This window comes from Musca vetustissima, unplaced genomic scaffold (assembly GCF_032173495.1).
Source record: "Musca vetustissima isolate MV318-11 ecotype Yass unplaced genomic scaffold, APGP_CSIRO_Mvet_v1 utg55496, whole genome shotgun sequence".
Taxonomy (NCBI): Eukaryota; Metazoa; Arthropoda; class Insecta; order Diptera; family Muscidae; genus Musca; species Musca vetustissima.
The window spans coordinates 1-26058 of NW_026879615.1; the positions used below are offsets into that span (position 1 = coordinate 1).

General features: G+C 35.4%; 1 protein-coding gene across 1 annotated transcript; it reads right to left on the reverse strand.

Annotated features, from left to right (window-relative positions):
• Positions 1-5417: 5417 nt before the first annotated feature.
• Positions 5418-5930, reverse strand: LOC133324618 (circadian clock-controlled protein daywake-like). Its single transcript, XM_061533454.1, has one exon. The coding sequence runs from the start codon at positions 5928-5930 to the stop codon at positions 5418-5420; it is 513 nt and encodes a 170-aa protein (XP_061389438.1).
• Between the last annotated feature and the right edge of the window lie 20128 nt (positions 5931-26058).

The window sequence follows — 26058 nt, forward strand, 5'->3', positions numbered from 1 at the left end:
ATTGGGAATGTCATAAAAAACGTAAACATTTATAGTTCGGAAATATAACAAATACCGAATACTGGGAGGTACCATTACCAAACTACACCGAATTTTTGGGAAACGTATCCAAAATCTCCGAAATATCGAGTATTGAGGAGCACTGAAACATGGCTCAATATTAATAATTATTGGTACGGATATGTGTTATTCAATGAGTAGTCAAACTATCAAATTACATACAATTCGGTTGGAAAACGTGCCCTTTATATGGCTACTCCAAAAACGTGGACCCTTATATACTATTTGCAAAACCACACATCCTAGGAATACTAGCAATGTCTGTGCAAAATTTCAAAGCTCTATCATAAATATTGCCATTTGTATTGTGCTTTACACATACGGAAATCGACACAGAATTTTATTCTGATCAACTATATATTGTGGAAACGGAATGACAAAGTATAATATACACTTTACCTTATAAAAATTAGTAGGGTGCTAAATTAGGCTTACTTAGCTGGCTTCAGACAGAACATTTGGTCCATGAGCCAAGCTGAAAAAAGATTTCGAGGCGAGTCCGTCTTGTTGGCAGCACTCCCAATTTGAAAGACCATGTTTCGAGACGTTATCTTCCACTTTCCATCGAATTCCCTTTTGCGTGAACCATCAGTTACTTCGCTTTTATATGCCTTTTGAGCTGGGGGCTCGATGACTATGTCGATGTCCGAGAATAGATGGTACAACTCATGGTTCATTCGACGCCGATATTCACCGTCGACACAGATCGGTCCGTAGATTTTCGGAGAATTTTTCTCTCAAACACTCCAAGAGCTGCCTCATTTCTGCGCAAGTACCCATGCTTCAGATCCATATAACAGCACGGGTAGTATCTGCGGCTTGTAGAGTGTGAGTTTAGGCTGGCGAGAGGTGGCCTTGTTTTTAAATTGCTTACTCAGACCATAGTACCATCTTTTGGCCAACACTATTAGCTGTTATTATTAGTTATGTTTACTGTACCGAGGTATATAAAACCGTTATACCTTGAAGCTGTAGTTTTCAAGTTCCACAGTTGGTCCGAGTCTACACTTAAGCAGATTTCTTCACGCTGTCTGGTGTGCAGAGTGTAATTTCTGTTCACATGTGCATCACATATGATCTTTTTCATCAGGATATTAAAGAGGTCACACCACAAACTGTCACCTTGTCTGAATACTCATTCGGTATTGAAGGACTCCGAGAGGTCCTGTCCGATTTAACTGTTGACCTCGTGCCAGCCGAATGCAGACCTGGCTTTAAAAATATCTGAGAGGATTGTGCTGCCGAATGCGAATAGGACATATATATCATATACCACATATTAATTATCGGACATATATCACATATTAATTATCGGATTTAAAGACAATATTCCACTAAACGTGCTACGTCTGTCAACAGGATGAATGCTTATTAAAATTGCCTTATCGGTATATATGATAGAAAAATAATATTAGAATCATCTCTTGTGTGGTGTAAGGCATTCATAAAGTCGAGTTTTGTCCTTTCATTGTTGTGGCTACAGCGTCATAGACATATTTCTTCTGTATTAGAATGAAACATAAGGCGAAATATCTTAAAAATAAGAAATAAAAAATCCATCTCATCTTAAAATCGAAATCAATATTACCCATTATGCCATATGTCACACAATTCCGACCAAATGTTCCATATAGATTATGAATTTGTAAACACCCACAGCAGGACAATGGTTCTGTTAACAATGATGTAATCATAAACAATACTAATTATGTGGTAGATATAATAACCATGGGTGTCCGTCCGATCCCCTTCCATTGTTGTGTGTTGAATAATACACGCAAAAAGAAATCCTTTCTTATGGCATGACATTAAGCACTTGTGCAACACACCTCCATTGGTTCCACCTCCAGGGCAATCTCAATGACTCTTTTTTGTTTCCTACAGAATTCCAAAGAAAATTTTCGGATTTTCATTAGAAAAGCGCCGTTGAGTCTTTTCGTGGTTGGTTTACTATGGATGTCCTCCTTTGAATGTACCTGTGTGCGTGTGTGTGTGGTTCACAATGCCCAGACTTGCTGTGCTTGTTGTCAAAATGCGTTAAAATGTCTCCTGTTCGAAGGTGTGTTAATACCTTTGTCCGCCTTGGACAAAAAATACAATGGCATGAAAAGGAAATCTATATTGTGACCTTATACTAATGCCACTCGGTGTCCTTTGTAATCATATTTTTTTTCTTTTATTCTTGGTTCTCATAGCATAATTGTCTCTTTTTCATATTTTATTGTTATCTAATTAGTCGCATGTCATATTGTTAGGCCGGGCCTTTGTTGTGGTCCGTATCCTATTGCTTTCTTTCTCTTTCATTCGTTTGACACTCCCGAATGTTTTGTAACTTGTTCATGCTCTTGAGTCGTCGCATTTGTTTGATATTTTCTTTGTTTTGTCCAAATTCTTTGTAGTTGCGATTGTCATTTCCCCTGTCACTGGATTAGTCCGGTTGTCAACGCCTTTATGCGGTTTTTGATATTTATGACATTGTATTGCGTTTTTTTCTTCTTTTTCTCATAATTCGTTATGATCTGTAAATTTTGCTATTGTAGTCTTTGTATAGCAATTGCAATTGGTATTGATTTGGAATTGTGGTATGGAAAATCTGATTATAAATTTAGAAACAGAAAAATGGGGTATACAAACTAGCTACTCTTGTGTCCTATAATGTGCAAGTGTTAAGCAGTAAACAATGGAAAATGCAATCGGCTAATTTAATAACTGGTGATAACTTGGAGACATTTTCATAAGGCTAGTGGCAAGAACCGCTCTTGATTATTTGGTTTAACCCTTTTAGTGTTTTTGTCGAATATATTCCACATTTAAAAGTACTCTCTTTCTTTGCGATTTTTCGGTTATCCTATGTACCGTTACAATTGATGTTTTTGTTTTTGCTGAAAGACAGACGAAAATGAAAATTTGCTATTTTTTCTAAACTCTATGCATTTATATGATTTTAAATACAAAATTTTAGATTTTTATTCCGACAAAAAAGTTTTTTTTTTTGACCCTGAAAGGGTTAAACCAACCTTGAACTTAAAGTATTTTTTGCAAGTAAAACTGGTTATTGCGGAAAGGTAAATCCTTAGATATCGTAAGTTTGTATATTTAGGAAAACGTTCGACAATCCATGCTCTGGCAAAATACTCCACATATGTCTCCGAAAGCTTCAAACTGAAGGACTGAACCATTGCTATTGGTCTGGACTTTACCAGAGCTTTTGATACAGTCTGACAACAAGGCATTCCTTTTAAGATGCAATCGCTCGGATTCGATCAACTAATGGGGACTTAACCTTAATTTTGAAAAATGTGTATGGTTGGTTTTCAAGGTCAAACTCAAGTCCAATAATAAAAGTTAGAAATATCAAAGAAAGGCCAAAAAGATGAACTTTGCTTACAAAAGACTCTGTTGAATGCGAGCAGGACTTTCGAATGTGGGAAGGAAATATATTGGCATCATGCGTAGGAATGAGGCATACATTGAATAGCAATGGAACTTATAGACGTCAGGCCAATAGGAACTTCTTGAAATATTCACAGGAGACCCCACAAGGTGTTCTAATTCTTGATCAGAAAAAAATTCTTCGATTTATGTATGTTCGTCAAAATGTCTGTCCATCTGTTGAGATCACTGTGGAGATCGCAATATTTAAGATACAGCTCTGAAATTTTGCACCGACATTGCTATTACTCCAAGCATGTTTGGTATTGCTAATGGCATCAATTGGGGATTTTGGACAGGTTTCCGAACTGAATTGCCTGTAATTTGGTATTTTCGGTTCTCATTGAATAATACATACCCGTACCAATAATTGTTAATATTGACACAAGTTTCAGGGTGTCCCCATATAACCGTACCATCAATATTCAGTATTTTGGGAGTTTGGACACGTTTTCCAACCAAATTTGCTATATATTTTTATACCCTCCACCATAGTATGGAGGGTATATTAATTTTGTTTTTCCGTTTGTAACTCATCGAAATAGTCATTTCCGACCCTATAAAGTATATATATTCTTGATCAGGGTAAAATTCTAAGACGATCTAGCCATGTCCGTCCGTCTGTTGTAATCACGCTATCTTCTGAAGGAATTGAGAAAGGGTGCTGAAATTTTGCATAGGGTTGTCTTTTGTCTGCAGAACTATAGCCGTATTTAGACCTAGCCCCTGATTGGAGGTTCCAGAAGGAGTGGACCAATATTCCTCATCTTCGAATTTGAACTAAGCTTGGAAGAAATAATAAGATGAGCAAAGTTCGGATGAAATCTAAATTTTCTGAAACGGATTTGGTCCAAAGAAACATGGGGTCTAGAACCAATATTTCGATGAGGCACATTTTCGCCGTGTTAAAGTGTATACACCCTCATTAGCCATAAGGTTGAGGGTATACTTATCCTTTAAAAATTTCTAAAATTTGTATTATGGTTTACATAATCCGTTTTTAGAAATGTCGGTATATGACAACTTTTTGGTATGTTCCCTATATTTTCATTTCTAGTACCTGTCAATATATCTATGGTGGAGGGTATCCAAAGTTCGGCCCGGCCGAACTTACCGCTTTTTCACTTGTTCAACTTGGTTTGTGGTAAAAAATAGGCTAATTCCAAAAAAAAAAAAAAAATGTTTTTCAAAGGTCCGCCATATCGTTAATTTTTGAGCGAAGTCAATAATCCTAGTTCATACGAGAGCCAGACATGTACTCTTTGTAACAACGTTGGAATTTCCGAATTCCGATGTTCCAGTGAGGAGGTATCATGCCCGTCATCAAAAATAATAACTTTTCTTTAATCACCAAAAAAAGGAACAACAACCAAATTTTGCAAATTATTTTTCTGCTCTTTTAATTCTTCAATTTCATATGTGTAAAGTTACAAACCATAACATGCATTGGTATTCATTTACCAGCCCAATGAAAATCTTGAAACATTTAAATCGAGAATGGGAGAGGCCCCCTTAAGGCCACCTTAAATATTATCAACATTAGTTCCATTTTTAAGAAAACGGTATTTCTCAAATTTCTGTGTTTTGGGAAGTATGGTCAAAATTTTTATTCGAAAGGACTGTTCTTTGGTGTTTTGAATTCACATTAGACGCATATATTTCTGGCAAATCAATATTAACGCTATTTTTGGGATAGCCTCCATATGACATTACCCTTATCGTGTCAAATCAAATATACCATAGCATCGCCCGTAATATATAAAATCCCTTACGATTTCCAGCATTTTAAATGTCGACCTCATGGTGGAGGGTATAAAGTTTTGACCCAGCCGAATTTTATATTTGATAGTAATAAAGTATTTTTATTCATTCAAATCAAAAACACTTTAAACACACTAACACTTTAAACAATTATTATTTTTTTTTCATTTTGCATCTTTAAAATATTGATCGGTAGGTATGGTTGTTAAAATCTTATTAAGTACAGCCAAGGACACTTTAGCATTGGCTTTTTCAAAGTACGGTTGAATTTCATTAAGCATCAATGGCCAATTCTCATTGATGGTATCAGTAAAGGCATCGGCAAATGTTTGGTCACCATTGAAGAGAGTTGAATTTTTGAAATACATTTTCATACTCGGTGTTTGTTGTTTGGCATAAAATGAGGTGGCTTTCAAGTAACTTTGATTATCCTTTACCGTGGGCACCAGATCGACATCTATCAGCGTAGTTGTATTAAACATATGAACCTCTAAATCAGCATCACCTTCAACATTAAATATTAGCATTTTTCCCTTTAGATGGCAATGGGCTCGTAATGATAATTGTGGATTCCACACCTTAATTGTTAAATGTGCTGGTTTTGTTAAATCCTCTGTAATACCCTTAACAGAGAGGCATTCGATTTTTGTGTAGTTATACAGTAGAATATCCTTCATGTAAATATTTAAATTGAAATTTTCATTTCCATGAGTTTTAACATTTATTTTGCCCAAATTTATGGGTTCCATGTTGGGTATATCCAATTCAGGTATGCCATTGGGATAGGTGTGAAAGAAATCGACGACACTTTTTCGGTGACATAGTTCGTCCTTGGGTGTGCAGGCTTTTAAAAATGCTAAAAGAAAAAAAGATTGTAAATAAGAATGCAAATATGTGATTGTGAAATTTCCATCTTACGCCACTCGAATGCTGTCCCATAATTGGTAAGTAGTCCACATGATATTGCGACTAACAAATAATACTAATTTAAACCACTCATACTGGCTTCAAGTACTGTTATAAATCGATTTAAACTTGTATTTTTACTTTTATAGTTGCGGAATTGATTTTGTCATGCCTTATTGAATCGGTTTACATATCTAGGCTATAATTAAAAATGAAAATGTTTTTTAATGTCGTCAGGGTTAATTTCCCATAGACAACAATGTTGTGTTATTTATTTGGAAAAAGTATTCTCAGTTATGTAACATTGCGGAATGTGAACCAAGATCAAGATTTAATAGTTATTTTAGCAGTGTAATTATATTGGAATTACATATTGTATAGTTAATTATAATGTCATTGTGTTACGAAATTTGTTCAATAAGTATTGCGAACCCAGTTCATGATGATGTTCATGATGTCACAAATGTGCTCCAGAGGGCTATAAGTGACAAAGAGTTGTTCATTGCTAATATACACAGGATATTTAGCATTGAAAATGGTAGCCCCCATGTAACGGGTAGGACAAGGTAGCGCATTAGGCTACTTAAAATAATCGATATTGATACACTATTTAGGATAACCCTCATACAAGAGTACGTCCCAACATTCGGTATTGCGAAACTATTGGCCAAATTTTTCAAAATAATCAACTGTAGTTCTCAATTCATTACTCTATGCCACATTTCGCGCAAATCGAAGGCTACATAGAGACTTTGGTGCACCATTTACATAAAATCGGACGAAAATATATATGGGAGCTGTATCTAAATCTGAACCGATTTTCCCGAAACATAACACAAATCACTCTAGACTTCATTCAGTACGCAATGCCAAATTTCGTGCAAATCCAAAGATATACAGGGACTTTGAACCACTTACATAAAATCGAACGAAAATATATATGGGACCTATATCTAAACTTGAACCAATATTCCCAAAACGTACCACTCATCATTTCAGACTTAATTCAGTACGCTATGCTAAATTTCCTTCAAATCGAAGTATATATAGGGTCTTTGGTGCACCATTTACATAAAATCGGACGAAAATATATATGGGAGCTATACCTAAATCTTAACCAATTTTCACGAAGCTTCGCACACATCATTCTAGACTCAATTCAGTACGCTATGCCAAATTTCGTGCAAATCGAATGATTTATAGGGATTTACATTTACATAAAATCGGATGATAATATATATGGGAGCTATATCTATATCTGGACCGATTTTCACAAAACTTAGCACGCATCGTTCTAGACTTAGTTCAGTACGCTGTTCCAAATTTCATGCAAATCGAATAATGTATAGGGACATTGGTGCACCATTTACTGAAAATCGGACGAAACTATAAATGGGAGCTATATCTAAATCTGAACCGAATTTCACGAAACTCTACACACATCCCTATAGATTTAATTTTATTACGATATGCCAAATTTGGTGCAAATCGAAAGATATATAGGTACTTTGGTACGGGCGAAAATATATATGCGAGTTATATCTAAATCTGAACCGATTTTTCCCAATTTCAATAGGGTTCCCAATTTTCATAGATGAGCTGTGCCAAATTTCATCCAATTCGGATAATAACTGCGACCTGTACTTTGTTTAAAATTTGACATGAACAGACGGACGGACAGGCGGACATGCATACATCGACTCAGAAAGTGATTCTGTGCATATTCTCAAAAGGAACCATGGGTCTATCTCATTTCCATTTGCCTGTTACAAACGTGTGCACAAACACATAATACCCTGTACCACAGTGTGGTGAAGAGTATAAAAATGCCTCAGAAGAAGATGATTGAAATTCTGAAAATATTAGCTTGGGGGTAAAATCCGATTTTATCGGAGAAATTATCAAATTTGACCGGCATGTTAGCAGTCGGTGTCAAAAAATGTTTTGATTTAATTCGAATCTACTCTAATTTTAGAATTTCCCTATAAATTTTCAAGTGAAAATCTCAAGAACTCTTGAAGATATAGCCCATTTATTGTGTCAGCATCAAGTGACGGCAAGAGTGATTCTCAAACTTTAAACACATTTTTCTCGAAGCAGAGTTTTACGAATGGCGGGCACAATAACTCAAAAACTAATAATCCAATCAGTTTCAAATGTTGATGTGCCTAATTTTTTGAGAATGCCAGTTTATAGCCACTTCGGTTGCTAAATGCATATATGCCCATCAAATCATCAGACATGGACTTATATTGAAAAATACCGAGAAGATGTTTTCAACCATGGAAACTAATTATATTGTTTATACACTTGTTATTTTCGTCGTGTTGAATTTTTGAGCAGGCATGGTCTCAGAATACCTGTAATCGAACAAGGTCTCTTAGACACCTGATACCTAAAGTGCCACATTATAGCCACTTCTGTCGAAAAATGCCCACAGCACCATTAAAATTCTCAAAATAGGGCAGGACCTTTATGCTGGGGAGGGGACTATAACTAAATATTTTTATGTAGATAATGTGCTCCTAAGATTCATAATAAAAGTCACCTCAACTTTCCTTAAACCTTTTCAATAAATTATTTAATAACCAGTGAGCGGAGTAGTATAGTCGGACGGGGCCGACCATACGATACCCTACACAACTACCACGAAAAACTAACTTTCTGAGGATGTTTATTCCGAGTCTGAGTAATATTTCGTGATATTTGCCCCCTCTTGTCCGATTAGAGGTTAACAACACCTCTTCCTTACTTTTTTCGAATATTCAGTACAGTCCTTTTAATTACTTGTCCAGATTACCTTCACGGTGGGTTGTGTTGTGATTTTCGGATTATACTCTACTCGAAAACACACAAAAAATTATGTTTTCCGTCCATTTCATCCCAAAATTTTAATCTGATCATCACCGAAAATTGTAGGCGTTGTTCTTGACCATAACTGGAACTTCATGAACAATTTCAAAGCCATCAGCGCGATATTTCTCCCTCTAATGTGGTAATGGGTTACTAAATAATATCTGAATACGTAAGCACCTGTAAATATTTGACTGTAACTCCCACATCTGAGTAGATACATCACTATATTTGGTATCAATTTAAAGGCCAACCACTCCTCTTGGATATGCTATCAACTCCTGGGGTCTACATCCTCCAGGAGTAAATATATATGCCATAGAATACAAATTTGGTCATTTTTCACACAAAAGTCAGGGTCCATTTGACCCGCTAAATATTGACCGATCTTTATCAAAACATGCATGCTTATTCTCTGGCCCGATCCCCTTCTCCATGCAACATTTCGCGGTGTTTGGGCCATAATTGCGGCCTCTGGAGCGACCAGAAAAACCGACAAAAATTTAGTATTTGGTCCATTTCATCCCCTAAATATTAACCGATCTTTTCCAAAAACAATAGGGGTCTTCATTGGCCAGAACCCATCCTACATGCAAAATTTCGTGAAGATTGGTCCATAAGTGTGGCCTGTATCGTGTTTACAAATTATAATGGACAGACGGACGGACGGACGAACACACATGTCTAGATCGACTCAGCTAGTCGAGATATGACGATCGGTATACTTAAAGGTGGGTCTAGGACCAATATTTCGCGGCGTTACAAACATTTGGGGCTGCACAAAGCTATAATACCCTGACAACATAGTTGTGTAGGGTATAAAAATCTCTCGCAAAATGTATTTAATTCAAAATTTTTAAATATTCTCACTTTAAATTTTGTTAAATAAAAATTACAATTTAATTTTGTATATAACAAATTTTATCGATTTTTTCAATAACCACCATCACCACCATTGCAAAATTTGCTGGAATTTTTACGAAACCCTTTCACTTTTGAAGACTAATAGAAAAATGTTCATCACAAAAAAAGTGTTTAATAAATTGTTATATTCATACACACACACACATACTAACACAACACTTTAAAAATATAGACGATTATATACATATTCTATTTAATATCTATGCATGCATGTGTATGTGCGAATTTAAATGTATATAAATTATGATGCCATGAAAATATTTGCAATAGAAAATTTTAGCACTAAACTGAAAGGAAGTTCACGGTTTTATTGACGAAAGGAGAGACGGCAGACAGGCGGACAGGCGTGTGACTGACACACAGCAGACAATCAGGAGAATAGATAGATGGATATATAGACAGACAGACAAGGGCAGACAAACAAAACGTTTTCATTTTTAGTTAGTTAGTTTGTTGTTCTTGTTGTTTTTCATTTCAGCCCGTTGTACTTTTGCGGGATATGCTGACTAGAATGAGTAATTTTTGGCGTTTTCGTTTTTTTTTTGCGGAGTTAAGTACATAAAGTATGTTCAAATGAATGAATGAATGCCGGCTTCTACAACTAGTATATACGTATATATTTCGATGCGAAAAACGTTTTCGTAGACATTTTGCGGATAGACAAAGTTTTTCCTGGAACATAAACAAAACAGTTTAATGAACGCAAAAATATGTACGAACCAGGATGGCTTAGAGGGAGGGATAAGATGGAAGCTGTAGACATTGGAACAGAAATTAGTTACCACCACAAGATGAACAACAATACAATATAATAATAACTGAAGCTGAAACTGAGCAACAACAGCAGAAATCACCAAGGAACAATAACCCAAAAATTATGATGAAATATGATAAGAGTATGATGACGTAAATATAAGCCGTTGGCGGTGAAATTGTTTGTTCGAAAGGGTTAAGGTCGAATAAGTATGGATGACAATATTGGAGGATGATGAAAAGCAAAAAATCAATAATTTCGAGGGTGTTTCATTCATTGGGGGGCCTTATTTGTCAACGTAACAAAGTAGATAAAAGAACTGGACGATTTTTTTTACTCTCTTCCTTAGACACTATTTGAGACCATATTAAGTACATATTATTGATCTGGAAAAGGGCTATTAACCATGACTGCCTGTTAAAATAACTCTAATTTCCAAAGAAATCGAGATACAAAAGTTGTCGGTATAGGTTTAGTTATACCCTCCACCATAAGGTGGATAGTATATATTCTTGAAAATAATAGAATTCGATGTCGATTTACGCATTCCCTTCTGACCGTCTGTTGAAATGACGATAGAGATCGCAATATTTAAAGTACAGACGATTTTGCATTATTACGCCGCAAAATATTGGTCCTAGAACCACCGTTTATAATATCGATCGTTATATCTCGACTAGCTGAGCTAATCTAGACATGTGTGTCCATCCGTATTTCCATTATAACGATACAGGCCACAGTTATGGACCAATTGTCAAGAATTTTGAATATAGATCGGGTTATGGCCAAAGAAGGTCCCTATTGTTTCTGGCAATGATCGACTAATATTTAGGGTTTGAAATGGACCAAATACATTATTTTCGTCTGTTTTTCTGGTCGCTCCTAAAGACACAATTATGACCGGAAAATTACACATTTTTAGACTAAAAAAGGGTATCTGACCATAGAAAAAAATAAAACTTGGGAGAGGGGAACTTTATGGAATTATTTACAGTAATCTACCTTTACTGATATTATTTAGTACAATCGATATCGTACATAAAGACTCCGTTTATAACGACATATCAGTTATAACGACTGTATCTAAAGTTCACAAAATTTTATTTGATATCGTTTTTAACGACATTTCGCTTATAGCAACCAATTTTTACGCTCCCTAGCGACGTTACAAACAATTACCATTATCATCCTAGATGGCGTAAATGTCGCCTGATAGCTTTTAGTTTCGATTCAGATGATATGTATGGGATGCAAAGGACAGAAAACTTAATTTGTGTGTGTTTTTTTAAGTCGGACTATAGACCATAATTATAATCCAAACAAGTACAAGAACTGTTTTGATAAAGATCGGTCAATATTCGGCGGGTCTAGTCAACCACGGACTTTCTGCATAAAATGAACTCTTATGTCGAAAAAGTTCACTCCGGAAAAAAGATTCGGAAAAAATGTCAGGTTAAGAAAGTTAAGCGAAATACTGCCTGAGATCGAAATATAGTTCCCCAGAATGTTAGAATTCAGAGGTAGTTGTGTAGAGTATCATATGGTCGGCACCATCTGACTATACTGCTCCGCTCACTGTTTATACCCTTCACCACACTGTGGAACAGGGTATTATGTCTTTGTGCATATGTTTGTAACTGGCAAAAATAAACGAGATAGACACATGGTTCCTTTTGAGTATATGCATAGAATCACTTTCTAAGTCGATTTATGCATGTCCGTCCGTCTGTCCGTCTGTCTGTTGATGTTAAATTGTAAACAAAGTACAGGTCGCATTTATGATCCGAATTGGATGAAATTTGGCATAGGTCACTTATTAGGCCCAAGGACTAACCCTATTGAAATTGGGAAAAATCGGATCAGATGTAGATATAGCTCCCATATATATATTTAACCGATTTAATGTAAACGGTCCCTATATATCTTTCGGTTTGCACGAAATTTGGTACATCCTAATCATTTAAGTCTAGAATGATGCATGCCAAGATTCATGAATATCGGTCCAGATTTAGATATATGGTGCCCCAAAGTCCCTATATATCTTTCGACTTGCACGATATTTGGCATAACGTACTGAATTGAGTCTAGAATGATATCTGCCAAGTTTCATGAAAATCGGTCCAGATTTAGATATAGCTCCCATATATAGTTTCGTCCGATTTCATGTAAATGGTGCCCCAAAGTCCCTATATATCTTTCGATTTGCACAAAATTAGCTATAACGCTTTAGATATAGCTACCTTTTATTATAGATTGATTTTAAGTAATTGACGCGACAAGGAACCAATAGGCTGATAGGAACAAAACGTTCTGAAATTAATATAACCTAATCTGTGACAAGTTTGTTTGAAATCGCTTAATATTTGGATAGAGCTTCCATATATATTTTCGCCCGATTTAAAGTAAATTGGGCATCAAACTCCTCATGTTAGTCAGATTGACATCAAATTCTGCACTACGTACAAAATTGAGCATAAGATTGCGTAGTTGCGTTTTATAGAAGTACAGACATATCCCAACGGATGACCTATTTATATTTGTTTGAAGTCGATTTACATACTTTTGTTCCATTGTAACAAATGACATGTTTATTGATAGATCTAGGTAGATTCACATTTGGATAAATATCACATATTTTATTCCATCCAATTTCATGTTAATAGTCTTGTTTAATATACCCATAGTGGTGAAGGGTATCATATAGTCGGCCCCGTCCGACTTTACTATTTTCCTTACTGGTTTTCTATTTTGAAAGTCTTTCATTTCTTTATATATTAGGTATTCTATAGACTGAAGATATTTGAAAAAAGTTACAGGAGTATTAGTTACAAGAGTATTATAATTCTATTGTTGAAATCCCTTTCCTCTATATAAAATCATAATTTAGTTCTGAAGGTCTTCTGTAGACAGAATCTTTTCTAACAAGTCTCTGGAAAACTAAAAATCCCTGTGACGTTGCCAAGGCCCCCCTGTGCAAATTTCGTTACTTTCACTCCCTGTTACTGTCTCATTTTGCCGGAGGCTGAGAATCAATTAACAAGAATTTTATGTAGAAAAATTATTATTTCTATTATCGACATAAACTCTTGTACACATAATTATATATGTATACATTTGTGTGTATATAATTTAACCCTTCTCTTTGGCTGCAGCAAAAGTTTTTGTCATAGCACAAACAAAAATAACCCCCAAAGGCTTCTAGAAAGTATTTTCTGCCAGAGAAAAGGACTTTCATAATTTTCCATCATTCATTATGAATGCAAGGGGGGTGATTAAAGGGGTAAGGTAATAAGGTGGTATGTGAATATTTACCCAACTGCTCAGGTTCCGAAATAATAAACGACCTACAACCGGGAGCATCTTTCGAATGCTGTCCTTGATACCGTAAATATACTTATTCGCAATGATGTTAATGCTGCTAATTGTAAGGCAAAGAGAAAACAGGAGCAACAAAAAACCACCCAAATATTGAATGGGAAAAACTTAAAGCTGTCTAATTGGCAACGGTTTTCTCAATGCAAAAGAAAATATTTAATAGCTCCATTTTCATCGAGAATTATAAAGAAATTGAATATTTCACTTTTAATTATTAAATACTGAGACTGAGAGGTTTCTTGGAAAGTCATTGATAATTAATTTAAATAACTTATAATTAATTTACGTTGACCAATTATTAATGACAATATTTAATGAGTCTTCAAAATAGACACATTTTTGTTTTCTTCAAACCCCCATCCACCATATATGGTAATGATAATTACAAACTTTTAGTATCAAATTTCTCAGGGGTGCGTTCTTTTCAAAATGTCGTTGCCGAAATATACATATAATAATTAATTTAAAGTTTGTTCGTAAATAAGTTACGGACAATGATGTTGCTACTAACAACAACAACAGGGGAAATGTAGAGTGTTTGGAGTGATGAGACCAAAGTAGAATTATTCAAAATTTTCAGACGTAAAAAATAATATTTGTAAAAAGACTTTTAAGGCGGACCCATATTCCACCATGGGTGTACAATCGAAATTCCATAAATCATTATAAACTGTTTGCTAGTAAGGTCTAGGAACATAACATGCCGACATCAGCATGTGGTCTTCATAAAAAATAGACCCACATTTCTTTCCTTTCTTATCCTTTTTGTAGAATAGGAACGACAAATTGCAACCTATATGGAAATGCCTTCAAACATGGTTTTCATCTTCCAAATATTAATGGCACTTCGGTTAGGAATTGCGGGTAAACTTTCAAAATACCAAAAACTAAATTAAATCGAAACCAGTAAGGAAAGTAGTAAAGTCGAACGGGACCGACTATATGATACCCTTCAACACTTTTGGTATATTCCACAGATGTGTCCTAACAGACGTCGCATTTCTCAAAAAACATTGACGAGAAATTGGACGAACCTAATTATGCAATCTTTCTCTAGACGTACTGAATGACGTGTTAAAATTTGGAACAGATTGGATTATTAATTTTAGAGTTCTAGTGACCGCCATTTGTAAAAACACGGTCTCCGTCTCTTAATACTGGCACAAACAACAAAACCATTCCAGGCCCAATTCGAATCCTTAAAATCTAACAAAATATATAAGAGGGTTGTATATTGGGTGCAAATTGGCCAATGTTTGGAGTTTTGGTACACCATTTTCATAAAATCGGACGAAACTACAAATGGGAGCTATATCTAAACCGATATCCACAAAAGTTTACATACGTTAGTCTATACTAACTTCTATACGTAGGCGGACGAAACTATATATGGGAGCTATATCTATATCTGAACCAATTTCAACGAAACTTTCCACACAGTATGTTACACTAACTTAAGTATGTTGGGCAACATTTTGTTCGAATCGGCCATATTTTGGGGCTTTGATGCACCATTTAGTGAAAATCGGGCGAAAATATATATGGGAGCAATATTTAAATCTGAACCGATTTCACTGATACTTTCCACACAGTATGCTATATTTACTTCAGTATGTTGTGCAAAATTTTGTGCGAATTCGCCATATTTTGGGGCTTTGGGAGCGATATCTAAATCTGATCCGATTATTCACAATTTCAATAGGGTTCGCCGTTGGGCCAAATAATTGAGCTGTTCCAAATTTAATTCTATTCGGATTATAAATGCGACCTGTACTTTGTTTACAATTTAACACCAACATGGACACATGTCCGTCCATGCACAAATCGACTCATAAAGTGATTCTATGCATATTCTTAAAAGGAACCATGGGTCTATCTCGTTTCCTTTTGTCTGTTACAAACATATGCACAAAGACCACAGTATGGTGAAGGGTATAAACATGAAGTTATATCGAAAATGTTCTGCAAAGAAGTATTTTACTTTTCAAGAAACCGGAATACAAAGTTAGACTAACTTCGGTAGGCAATTGAACTAAAACATTTGGGCAGGATCTTTAAAACATCGACCTATATTTTCTGAAAATATGTTTTTCAACCTTAAAAACCCCAAAATGCCAACATAAAGCCACTTCGGTTTTAATGTGCGTCTAAGTCAGTAAAATACTAATTGTGGGTCGGTACGTTGTGCGGGGATTATACAAAAACTTATACTTAAGCAATCATTTTCGGCGAAGAAATTTTTGTTGTTGTTTTCTTTTCACCATCCAAATATCTTAAATATATATTAGGGGAATGTTTAAACATGGAATTATACTGAAATAAGTGAGCGGAGCAGTATAGTCGGACGGGGCCGACCATACGATACCCTACACAACTTCCACGGAACTATGACTTTCTCCGGAGGTTTATTCCGAGCCGAATATTACTAATATTCAGAACAGCCCTTCTAATTTTTTGTCCAGATTCCCTTCACCGACGGCTTATAATTGTGGCCTATAAATCGACTCGAAAAACACAAAAACTTAAGTTTTCGGTCCACTTCCCTGGCCATAACTGGAACCTTATGAAGTGTAACTCCCATATCCGAGTAGATACATCAATATATTTGGTATCAATTTAAAGGCCAACTACCTCCTCTTAGATCAATTTATCGGGACAATATCCTTCTGGAATAAATATATACGCCATAGAATAAAAATTTTGTCATTTTTCACACGAAAGTCAGGGTCCATTTGACACGCTAAATATTCACCGATCTCTATCCAAACAGGCAGGCAGGCTCATTCCTTAGCCCTATCCCCTACTCCCCCCCAAGATGTTCGGGCCATCTGGAGCGACCAGAAAAACCGACAAAAATGTAGTATTTGGTCCATTTCATCCCCTAAATATTAACCGATCTTTACCAATAACAAACAATAGGGGTCTTCATTGGCCAGAACCCATCCTACATGCAAAATTTCGTGAAGATTGGTCCATAACTGTGGCCTGTATCGTGTTTACAAATTATAATGGACAGACGGACGGACACACATGTCTAGATAGACTCAGCTAGTCGAGATATGACGATCGGTATACATAAAGGTGGGCCTAGGACCAATATTTCGCGGCGTTACAAACTCTTGGGGCTGCACAAAGCTATAATACTCTGACAACATAGTTGTATAGGGTATAAATATTCGCAAACATGTTTCTTATCCACCATGAACCTAAATAGACAAAGTAGAGCCACTGCATTTGGAAAATATTGCTAAAATCCAAAAATACGATTCGAAACCTGGACCGAAATATGCATTTATCTATAAAATTTGGTGTATCATTAAGGGGACTTGGCCTTTTTCTGATTTCCTGATGTTCTTATTATGCACATATTAATAAATGTTTTTGGGGGATGTAATCGATTATTCGACCCCGAACTTCGTTACATAACTGAGTTATTCTCCTATATTATGTATCTGGTATTTACACTATAGGTATCATTTAAAAAAAGTTGTGGAATAAAAACAAACTATTCATCAAGTAGAGTCATAATGGAGATACGGTAGGAACTGCATTGTTTCGGCATCTCCCAAAATACGATGAAGATTTGTTGTCATTTTCATGACGATTTTTTATATAGCTGCCATTTTTTCGTGGTGTAGTAATCGGTCCATATCTGAATATCGAACATCGTATTATAACTCTTACACGTGGAAGTTGCTATAAAATGTGTATACTTTAAAATTATGATTTTTAAGTTGACACACCCTTTTTCCTTTGATGAAATAGTCTAAGCGGGGTTTGTTTTAATAAAATCATCCTTAGGGTAGGTTTTGTTACCCCCAAACATACTTACATACATGCACATAGTATTTATGCCCATTATTAACAACTATTAAAATAATAATCTCCATATAGTTATGCATTTAAATACATAATAATGCTTATGTATGTGTGTTTATAATTTTAAAGTAATGAAAAAGGGGTGGTTTCATATATCCATAAATGGGTTGTGATTTTAATGGTCGTAATTTACGTATACAATGAAATACGTAACCACCCTTAAGATATACAAACAACAAACATATGCAAATTAGCTGATATTTTGCGTTACATTAAAATAGTTTCGAGATAAAAGGCAGGACATGACAGGACAAGTTATTAAATAAAAATAAATATTAATATAAATCAGGATAGAGTTTTTTTAAAACTGATAACATCCGAGATCGAGTGAAAAAATTAACTTACACGATTAACGTGAAATTTACTTACACGATTAACGTGGAAAGTTTATTTATTAGCTGCTTGATGTCATCGATGACCGTAGTGAATATCTTCGTGCAGAACAAACTGTCGTCTTGGAAAACATACCGAAAACGTGTCGTATGTGTACTCATTTTTATCTAATATACAAGTCAAGGTACCGATCCATATTCGACATTTTTAAAGTTTTAGCCGCCCTGCAGAATTGGAAATTTGGTATTAATGATTTTTTTGGGCTGATGTTTATCCATTCGGGAAATTATCAGTATAGATCCAAGCATTGTGATAGCCACCAAACAAAGATCCCACCCATTTTTATACCCTTCACCACACTGTGGTATATGGTATTATGTCTGAATTTAGTCTTGAATGACGAGTGGTAAGTTTCGGGAATATCGGTTCAGATTTCAATGTAGCTCTCACATATACACATATATTCGTCCGATTTTATATAAATGGTGCACCAAACTCCTAATGTTTGTCCGATTAACACGAAATTTTGCACAACGTATAAAATTGATACTTGAATGACGTTATTGCGTTTTGTTGATTGTTATTTCGAACTTGTGTCTGATTGAGATTACATTTTTATACCCTTCACCACATTGTGGTACAGGGTATTATGTCTTTGTGCATATGTTTGTAACAGGCAAAAGTAAACGAGATAGACACATGGTTCCTTTTGAGAATATGCACAGAATCACTTTCTGAGTCGATTTACGCATGTCCGTCCGTCCATCTGTCCGTCTGTAGATGTTAAATTGTAAACAAAGTACAGGTCGCATTTATGATCCGATTTGGATAAAAATTGGCACAAGTCACTTATTTGGCCCAAGGACGAACCCTATTGAAATTGGGAAAATCGGTTCAGATTTAGATATAGCTCCCATATATAGTTTCGTCCGATTTAATGTAAACGGTCCCTATATATCCTTCGATTTGCACGAAATTTGGCACAGCGTACTGAATTAGGTCTAGAATGATGTGTTTTGAGTCTCCTGAAAATCGGTCCAGATTTAGATATAGCCCCTATATATATTTTCGTCCGATTTAAGGTAAATGGTGTACCAAAGGTATTATATATATTCGATTTGCACGAAATTTGATACAGCGTACTTAATTAGGTCTAGAATGATGTGTGTTAAGTTTCCTGAAAATCGGTCAAGATTTAGATATAGCCCCATATATATTTCCGTCCGATTTAATGTAATTGGTGCACCAAAGTCCCTATATATATTTTGATTTGCACGAAATTTGGAATAGAGTACTAAATTAGGTCCAGAATGATGTGTGCCAAGTTTCGAGAAAATCGGTCCGGATTTAGCTATAGCTCCCATATATAGTTTCGTCCAATTTAAGGTAAATGGTGCACCAAAGTCCCTATATATCTTTCGATTTGCACGAAATTTGGCACAGAGTACTGAATTAGGTCCAGAATGATATGTGCTAAGTCTCGGTTCAGATTTATATATAGTTCCCATATATATTTTCGTTCGATCTAAGGTAAATGGGGCTCCAAAGTGCCTATATATCTTTCGAGTTGCACGAAATTCGAATTAGGACACTGAATTGGGTCCAGAATGATGTGTTCTAAGTTTCGTGAAAATCGGTTCAGATTTAGATATAGCTTCAATATATATTTTCGACCGATTCAATTTAAATTGTTTACTAAAGACCCAAAGATTGGGCGATCGGCACACAATTTTGTACAATGTGATGTTACTATAAGCTTTCGTGTGTCAAGTTTTCTTGAAATTAGTTCAGATTTACATATACCTTCTATATATATTTTCGTCCGATCCATTTACTTTAAAATGGTGCACTAAAGGTCCATACAGACCCATACACGTACAAAAATTAATAGAAATCTAGCAAGTTTCCTTGAAATTGGTTCAGATTAGTTTCCATATATAATTTCGACCTATTCATGTTGACTGTACACCAAATAATCAATGGGTGCCTGATTGATACATTTTAAACATTTTGTAAATCTATTTACAAAATGTAGAATCGGTTGCAGAATGGCATGTGTTGGTATTGATATTAGTCGGTTTACTTATAGATGAAGATCGCATATTTAAGTTCGTTCAATTTCATGTCAATGTTTCTTAGAAAAGGCGACGTCTGTTAGGATACATATTCTACATGTGTATCCCCAGTGGTGAAGGGTATCATATAGTCGGCACAGTCCGACTTTACTACTTTCCTTACTGGTTAAAAGTGCGGCGTACCGAATAGCGTTTAACAATTTTGATATAAATCGTTTTCCATAAATCTGCCCCATGCTACGCAGACGATTCTAAACCTCCCCGAATGAAATTAAATTTAGCATAGGTTGTAGAACGACATGAGTATCTTCGTTCAAATGAACACTGACATACAATTGTTAGGATATATATGTACAATATACCCAAATTGGTGAAGGGTATCATATAATCGGCCTTCTTCTTGGACCTTCTTGGAGGATGGGAATATTTTTGGCAGAACAATTTCCAAAAGAAGTGGGATGTAATTTGTTACTCCGGGTTCATGAAGGGCGAAAACAGATATGTAAACAGATATGTGGGGTTTTATGGTTTATTGAAGGTTGTAGTCGTATTTTCCAAACGTAGTGGTAATTCGGCCTTAAAGACTCTTGAGGTGCTAAAATACTTTAGCCGAAATTTTTCGATATAGGTCCATAGCCTCTACATAAATATGTCGCCCATATCCGACAGTTAGACGGGTTGGACCGAATTTTCTTGTATAGAGATGGAGATATTTTCCGAAATTTGTATGTGGGCCTTATCGGTATACGCTCCATCTATGTTTGGTAAATATTAAGATAGGCCATCATAGGTAAAAATCTGAAAATACCTATTTTTATATTAGATTTAATATATACCAAACTTTGCGTCTTTGTAAAAATAATTTATAGATTTTCTAAAACATTCTAAAAAACGTTAGAATATTTTTTTCATTGTTAAGATATTTTATGTCCTTTGCCATATGCAACTATACACTCTACCGCCATACAGGAGACCTTAATCCCTACAATTTAATCTAGATCCCAGAGCTAAAGAACACTTATCGCCATAAATATTACTATCAATGTATTTTGTCTGTTATTCCATCACACACAAATACAGTTTAAGTGTCTCCTTCTTCTTCCTCTTGTTTTTCAATGGTCAAGATCTGACAAGATTTTCCCATTAAGCAAAAGTGTTGCCTGGAAGCACTGCAATACATCTATATGACCATCACTTTGTGATCGTCGTCACCCAACGTTCGTTACTGGCAGGCCAGCCTCACACACCGTAAGATGAATAGCAACAACAACAACAGAAATAACAAAGCTTCCTCGCTACAATTCAGCTGTTATCGGCGGAAAAGTTAAACATTGCTCCGTGCAATCATTGCGGAATAGTTTTGCCTATTTGACGTTTTACAGCCCCCCCACACAAAGAAATACACTGGAATAATTGCAGTAGTTGCACAAGGTGTCTTAAAATAAATTATTATTGAAAATTAAATTATGAATTGTTGGAAGTTATTTTTAATGTATATGGATTTCTTCCTCATATATCATATTTCTTCCTGAACTATTTTTTCCAGTGTATATGTAATTTTAGTAAAGCATCACACAAATAGTGAAACAAACAAAAAAAATAAACCAGCAAAGAGAGTCAAAAGCGAAAAGATAGTGGCAGTAGTCGCTGCCGTGGTACAGTGGAAGCTACAGTTGATATTGAATGGCATTACCATGTTGGACACTATAGTTTTTCATGTTGCACTATTGCTGTCAAGATTTTTACTTGTGATAACGTAGTGGTCACCTTTCCTCTGCATCCACAACAATGCCGGTGGTAAAGCTGTTAAATGCTCTGTTACTCAACTGTTACCGGTGCGCATAAAATAGATAAGGCCCAAAACGACAGTATACCAGTGTTACCGTAATGCGTAATTTTTTGGTCAAAAAAGGGACTAAATTTATGGATATTTGGTCTTAAAGTAAACAAGAGTTAAAGCATTAAGTTCGGCCGGGCCGAACTTTGGATACCCTCCACCATAGATATACTGACATGATACTGACAAAGATACATGGGGTTCTTTGGACCAAATTTGTTTCAAAAAATTTAGATTTCATCTAAACTTTGCCCATCGTATTATTTCATCCAATATTAGTTCAAGTTCGAATATGGGGAATATCGGTCCCCTCCTTCTACTACCTCCCACACATGGGCTGGGCCTAAATGCGGGTTACAGTTCATATATATGAATATATATAAGGTTACTTATCGAAACTTATGTTCTAGTTTTTTTCGTATCTTCCGCAGATGAAATGATTACAACAGAGTCCTAGAACCAAACACAAACACGGAACAAATCATATCACTTTTTTAATATAAACCAGTGAGGAGAGTAGTAAAGTCGGACGGGGCCGACTATATGATACCATTCACCACTTTGGGTATATTCAACAGATGAAACCTAACAGACGTCACATTTTTAAAGGACCAGGAAAATGAATTTGGATCCATAAATATGACATTTTGCAACCTATACTAAACTTTACATTTGGTCAGATATAGAAGCTATACCTAAATCTGAACCGATTTCAAAGATTTCAGAAAACTTAACATACATCATTCCAGACCTAATTCATTACGCTGTGCCAAATTTCGTGCAAACCGAAAGATATATAGGGACTTTGGTGCACCATTTACATAAAATCGGATGATACTATATATGGGAGCTATATCTAAATCTGAACCGATTTTCAGGAAACTTAACACACATCATTCTGGACACAACTCAGTACACTATGCGAAATTTCGTGCAAATTGACAGATATATAGGGACTTTGGTGCACCATTTACATGAAATCGGACGAACATATATATGGGAGCTATATCTAAATCTGAACCGATTTTTAGGAAACTTAACACACATTGTTCTATACCTAATTCATTACGCTGTGTCAAATTTCGTGAAAATCGAGAGATATATAGGGACTTTGGTTCACCAATTACATAAAATTTTCCCAATTTCAATAGTGTTCGTCCTTGGGCCAAATAAGTGATCTATGCCAAATTTCATCCAAATCGGATCATAAATGCGACCTGTACTTTGTCTGTTACAAACATATGCTTAAAGACATAATACCCGGTACCACAGTTTGGTGAAGGGTATAAAAAGGGGGTTATATGGGGACGACCCAAAAAAGCGGGCGAATATTAAAAATTTTTGGTAGGGAGTTTTGTTACCATATTCGACTACAAAATACTAAATTCCAACGCATGCGCACAAGAACCCCAAATTGGGGGTACCCTTATATGGGGGCTACTCGAAAAATGTACCTATGTTCACAAGTTTTTGTGGAGAGATTTGGTACTTATTAAGAAATCAAAATACTAAATTTCAGTCAATTCGGTGGAAAAATACGATCAAAACCCCCCAAAATACTGAAAATTAGGAGGTACAGTTATATGGGGACTACCAGAAAAAGTGGACCTATACTTATAATTTTGTGGAGACATTTAGTACCCAATTAGAACTCAATGTATTAAATTTCAGCTTATTCCGTTGAAAAACGTGCTCAAGAAACCCAAAATACCGAAAATTGGGGGGAGCTATGCCTAAATCTGGATCGATATATCCCATCTTTGAACTTGACCTGCCTGCAGACAAAAGGCAAACCTATGCAAAATTTCAGCTCCCTATCTCAATTCCTTCAGACGGACGGACGGACGGACAGACGGACGTACATGGCTAGATTGTCTTAGAATTTTACCCCGATCAAGAATATATATATATACTTTATAGGGTCGGAAATGTATATTTCGATGAGTTACAAACGGAATGACAAAATTAATATACCCTCCATACTATGGTGGAGGGTATAAACAAATCTGACACCTCTATATATATTTTTTTCAAACAGTCCTAGGCGAGTATTTTTCAGATTTATTTTTAAACATATTTTGATTCATTAGCGTGGATTTTTAAAGCCATGTTCGTATGTATGCTAATCCTAGGGCGGTGCATATTAGAAATAGAATGTATGGGCCCAGGTTTTGGTATATCCTCCATACCAATATTCGGTATTTTGGAATTGCTTCTAATTTTATATGTGGGATTCTCATTGATCAGAATATCGCCCCGCCAAAATGGTCAATGTTTCGAGTTACCGTTCAACTGAACGGAATTTTCGTATTCTCACTGAATATAAAATCTCCCAGCCCGAAAATTCTCAATATTGACCCAAGATTCCGTTTAGCCTCCATATAATGGTACCCCTCATTATTCGATATATTTGGTGGTTTTGGGCATATTTTTTAACCGAATTGGCTCTAATTAGATTCTCATGGTATAAATCTGAACCATTTTTGGTATGTTGAAGGTTTTAGCCATATTTTCCTATTGTAGTAGATGCATTTCCGAGATATAAGAAAAATGTTTGCGGAAATTTGTCTATATAAGACCAAGCCTATTTTATAACTTCCTCCATAAAAAATCCCTCGTAATTTTCGGTATTAATATTTCATTAATCGAATTTTATCATCCTATAATTTGGCATATAGGATTTCTGCAATAACGTAGTCTCTCAACGTCTCGACCGATTTAAGGAGTTTTTAATGACCACCACGAGGTGGAGGGTGTAAAGGCACATGTTTTTGTTTTAAACCATCTATAGACCGATATGTGTTAATTTTTATTCCATAGGCAACTACTACCTTGTGAGGATTTTTCAACTTTGTATGGTCCCAGTAATTTGTAAAGCCACCTTTAGCATTTTCGTACCCTTATAGTTCGAATTATCACATATCTATCGTTACCAAATGCTTACAAGTCAATACTGACCCACATACAAAATTTCAAAGTTCTAGATTTGGCCATACCAATTCATCTTAACGTAGCCGTATGCACATCTATAAAAATTAGATTATTCAGATATAGCCGATTCGTCTGGTCGTTGATATTGGCCAGTTTCATGAGTTAATCTTATATATTATAAATATATTTTGGAGGATACTCCTCATCTTAGAATATAAAAGCTTAGTTTCATATTACATACAATAAAAGTTACTGAGATCTTCGAAGGGCAGAAAATCGGATGATGTGTATACTGGGTGCTACTCTTTTTGGATCTTTTAAAATAATCTACCCCAAAAATAATTTGGTATAAAAAAATCGTGTAGTAACCCTGTTTATAATCTCACTTCCTAAACTACCAAAACAGAAAATGTAAATGTTGCGTCGTCAAGCATTAAACGGATGACGAAGAAGTTGCTGCAACATCATCCAGCATCTTGAAAGTTAAACGCACACCAATACAATGTTATTTTCCATTTTAAGTCAACGCGTAGCATTGTTACATGCGGCTAAGTACGTGGCTATCGCGGCAAAATGTCTGTGGTTAGAAGTTAGTACATCTCGATGTTGTCGGTTGGTTGCATGGTCATAATATTGGTGTTGTTGTTTTTTGCATTTGTGTGCGGTGATTTCGGTGTTGTTTGTTTTCGATAGGCGTAAAAATGCTACATTTTCAAATATGTATATATTCTTATCGCTTGAATGCATCTTAACAAAAATGTCGTCACTAGTTGCATTGCGTTATCACTTTGTTACCTTTTTTTGCTAGTTGTTATAGTTATCGGTTTTGGATATTTTGACCAAAATCAATTTTGAGATTTTAAACTTGTGAAAAATAGAGAAAAAATGAAATCAACAATGAAAATTGTTAAGATATTCTGTTTGTTTTATGTGATAAA

What these genes read in the sequence shown, in the direction of transcription:
- LOC133324618 (XM_061533454.1), bottom strand. Translation starts at nt 5,930, where the DNA reads ATGAAGGATATTCTACTGTATAACTACACAAAAATCGAATGCCTCTCT.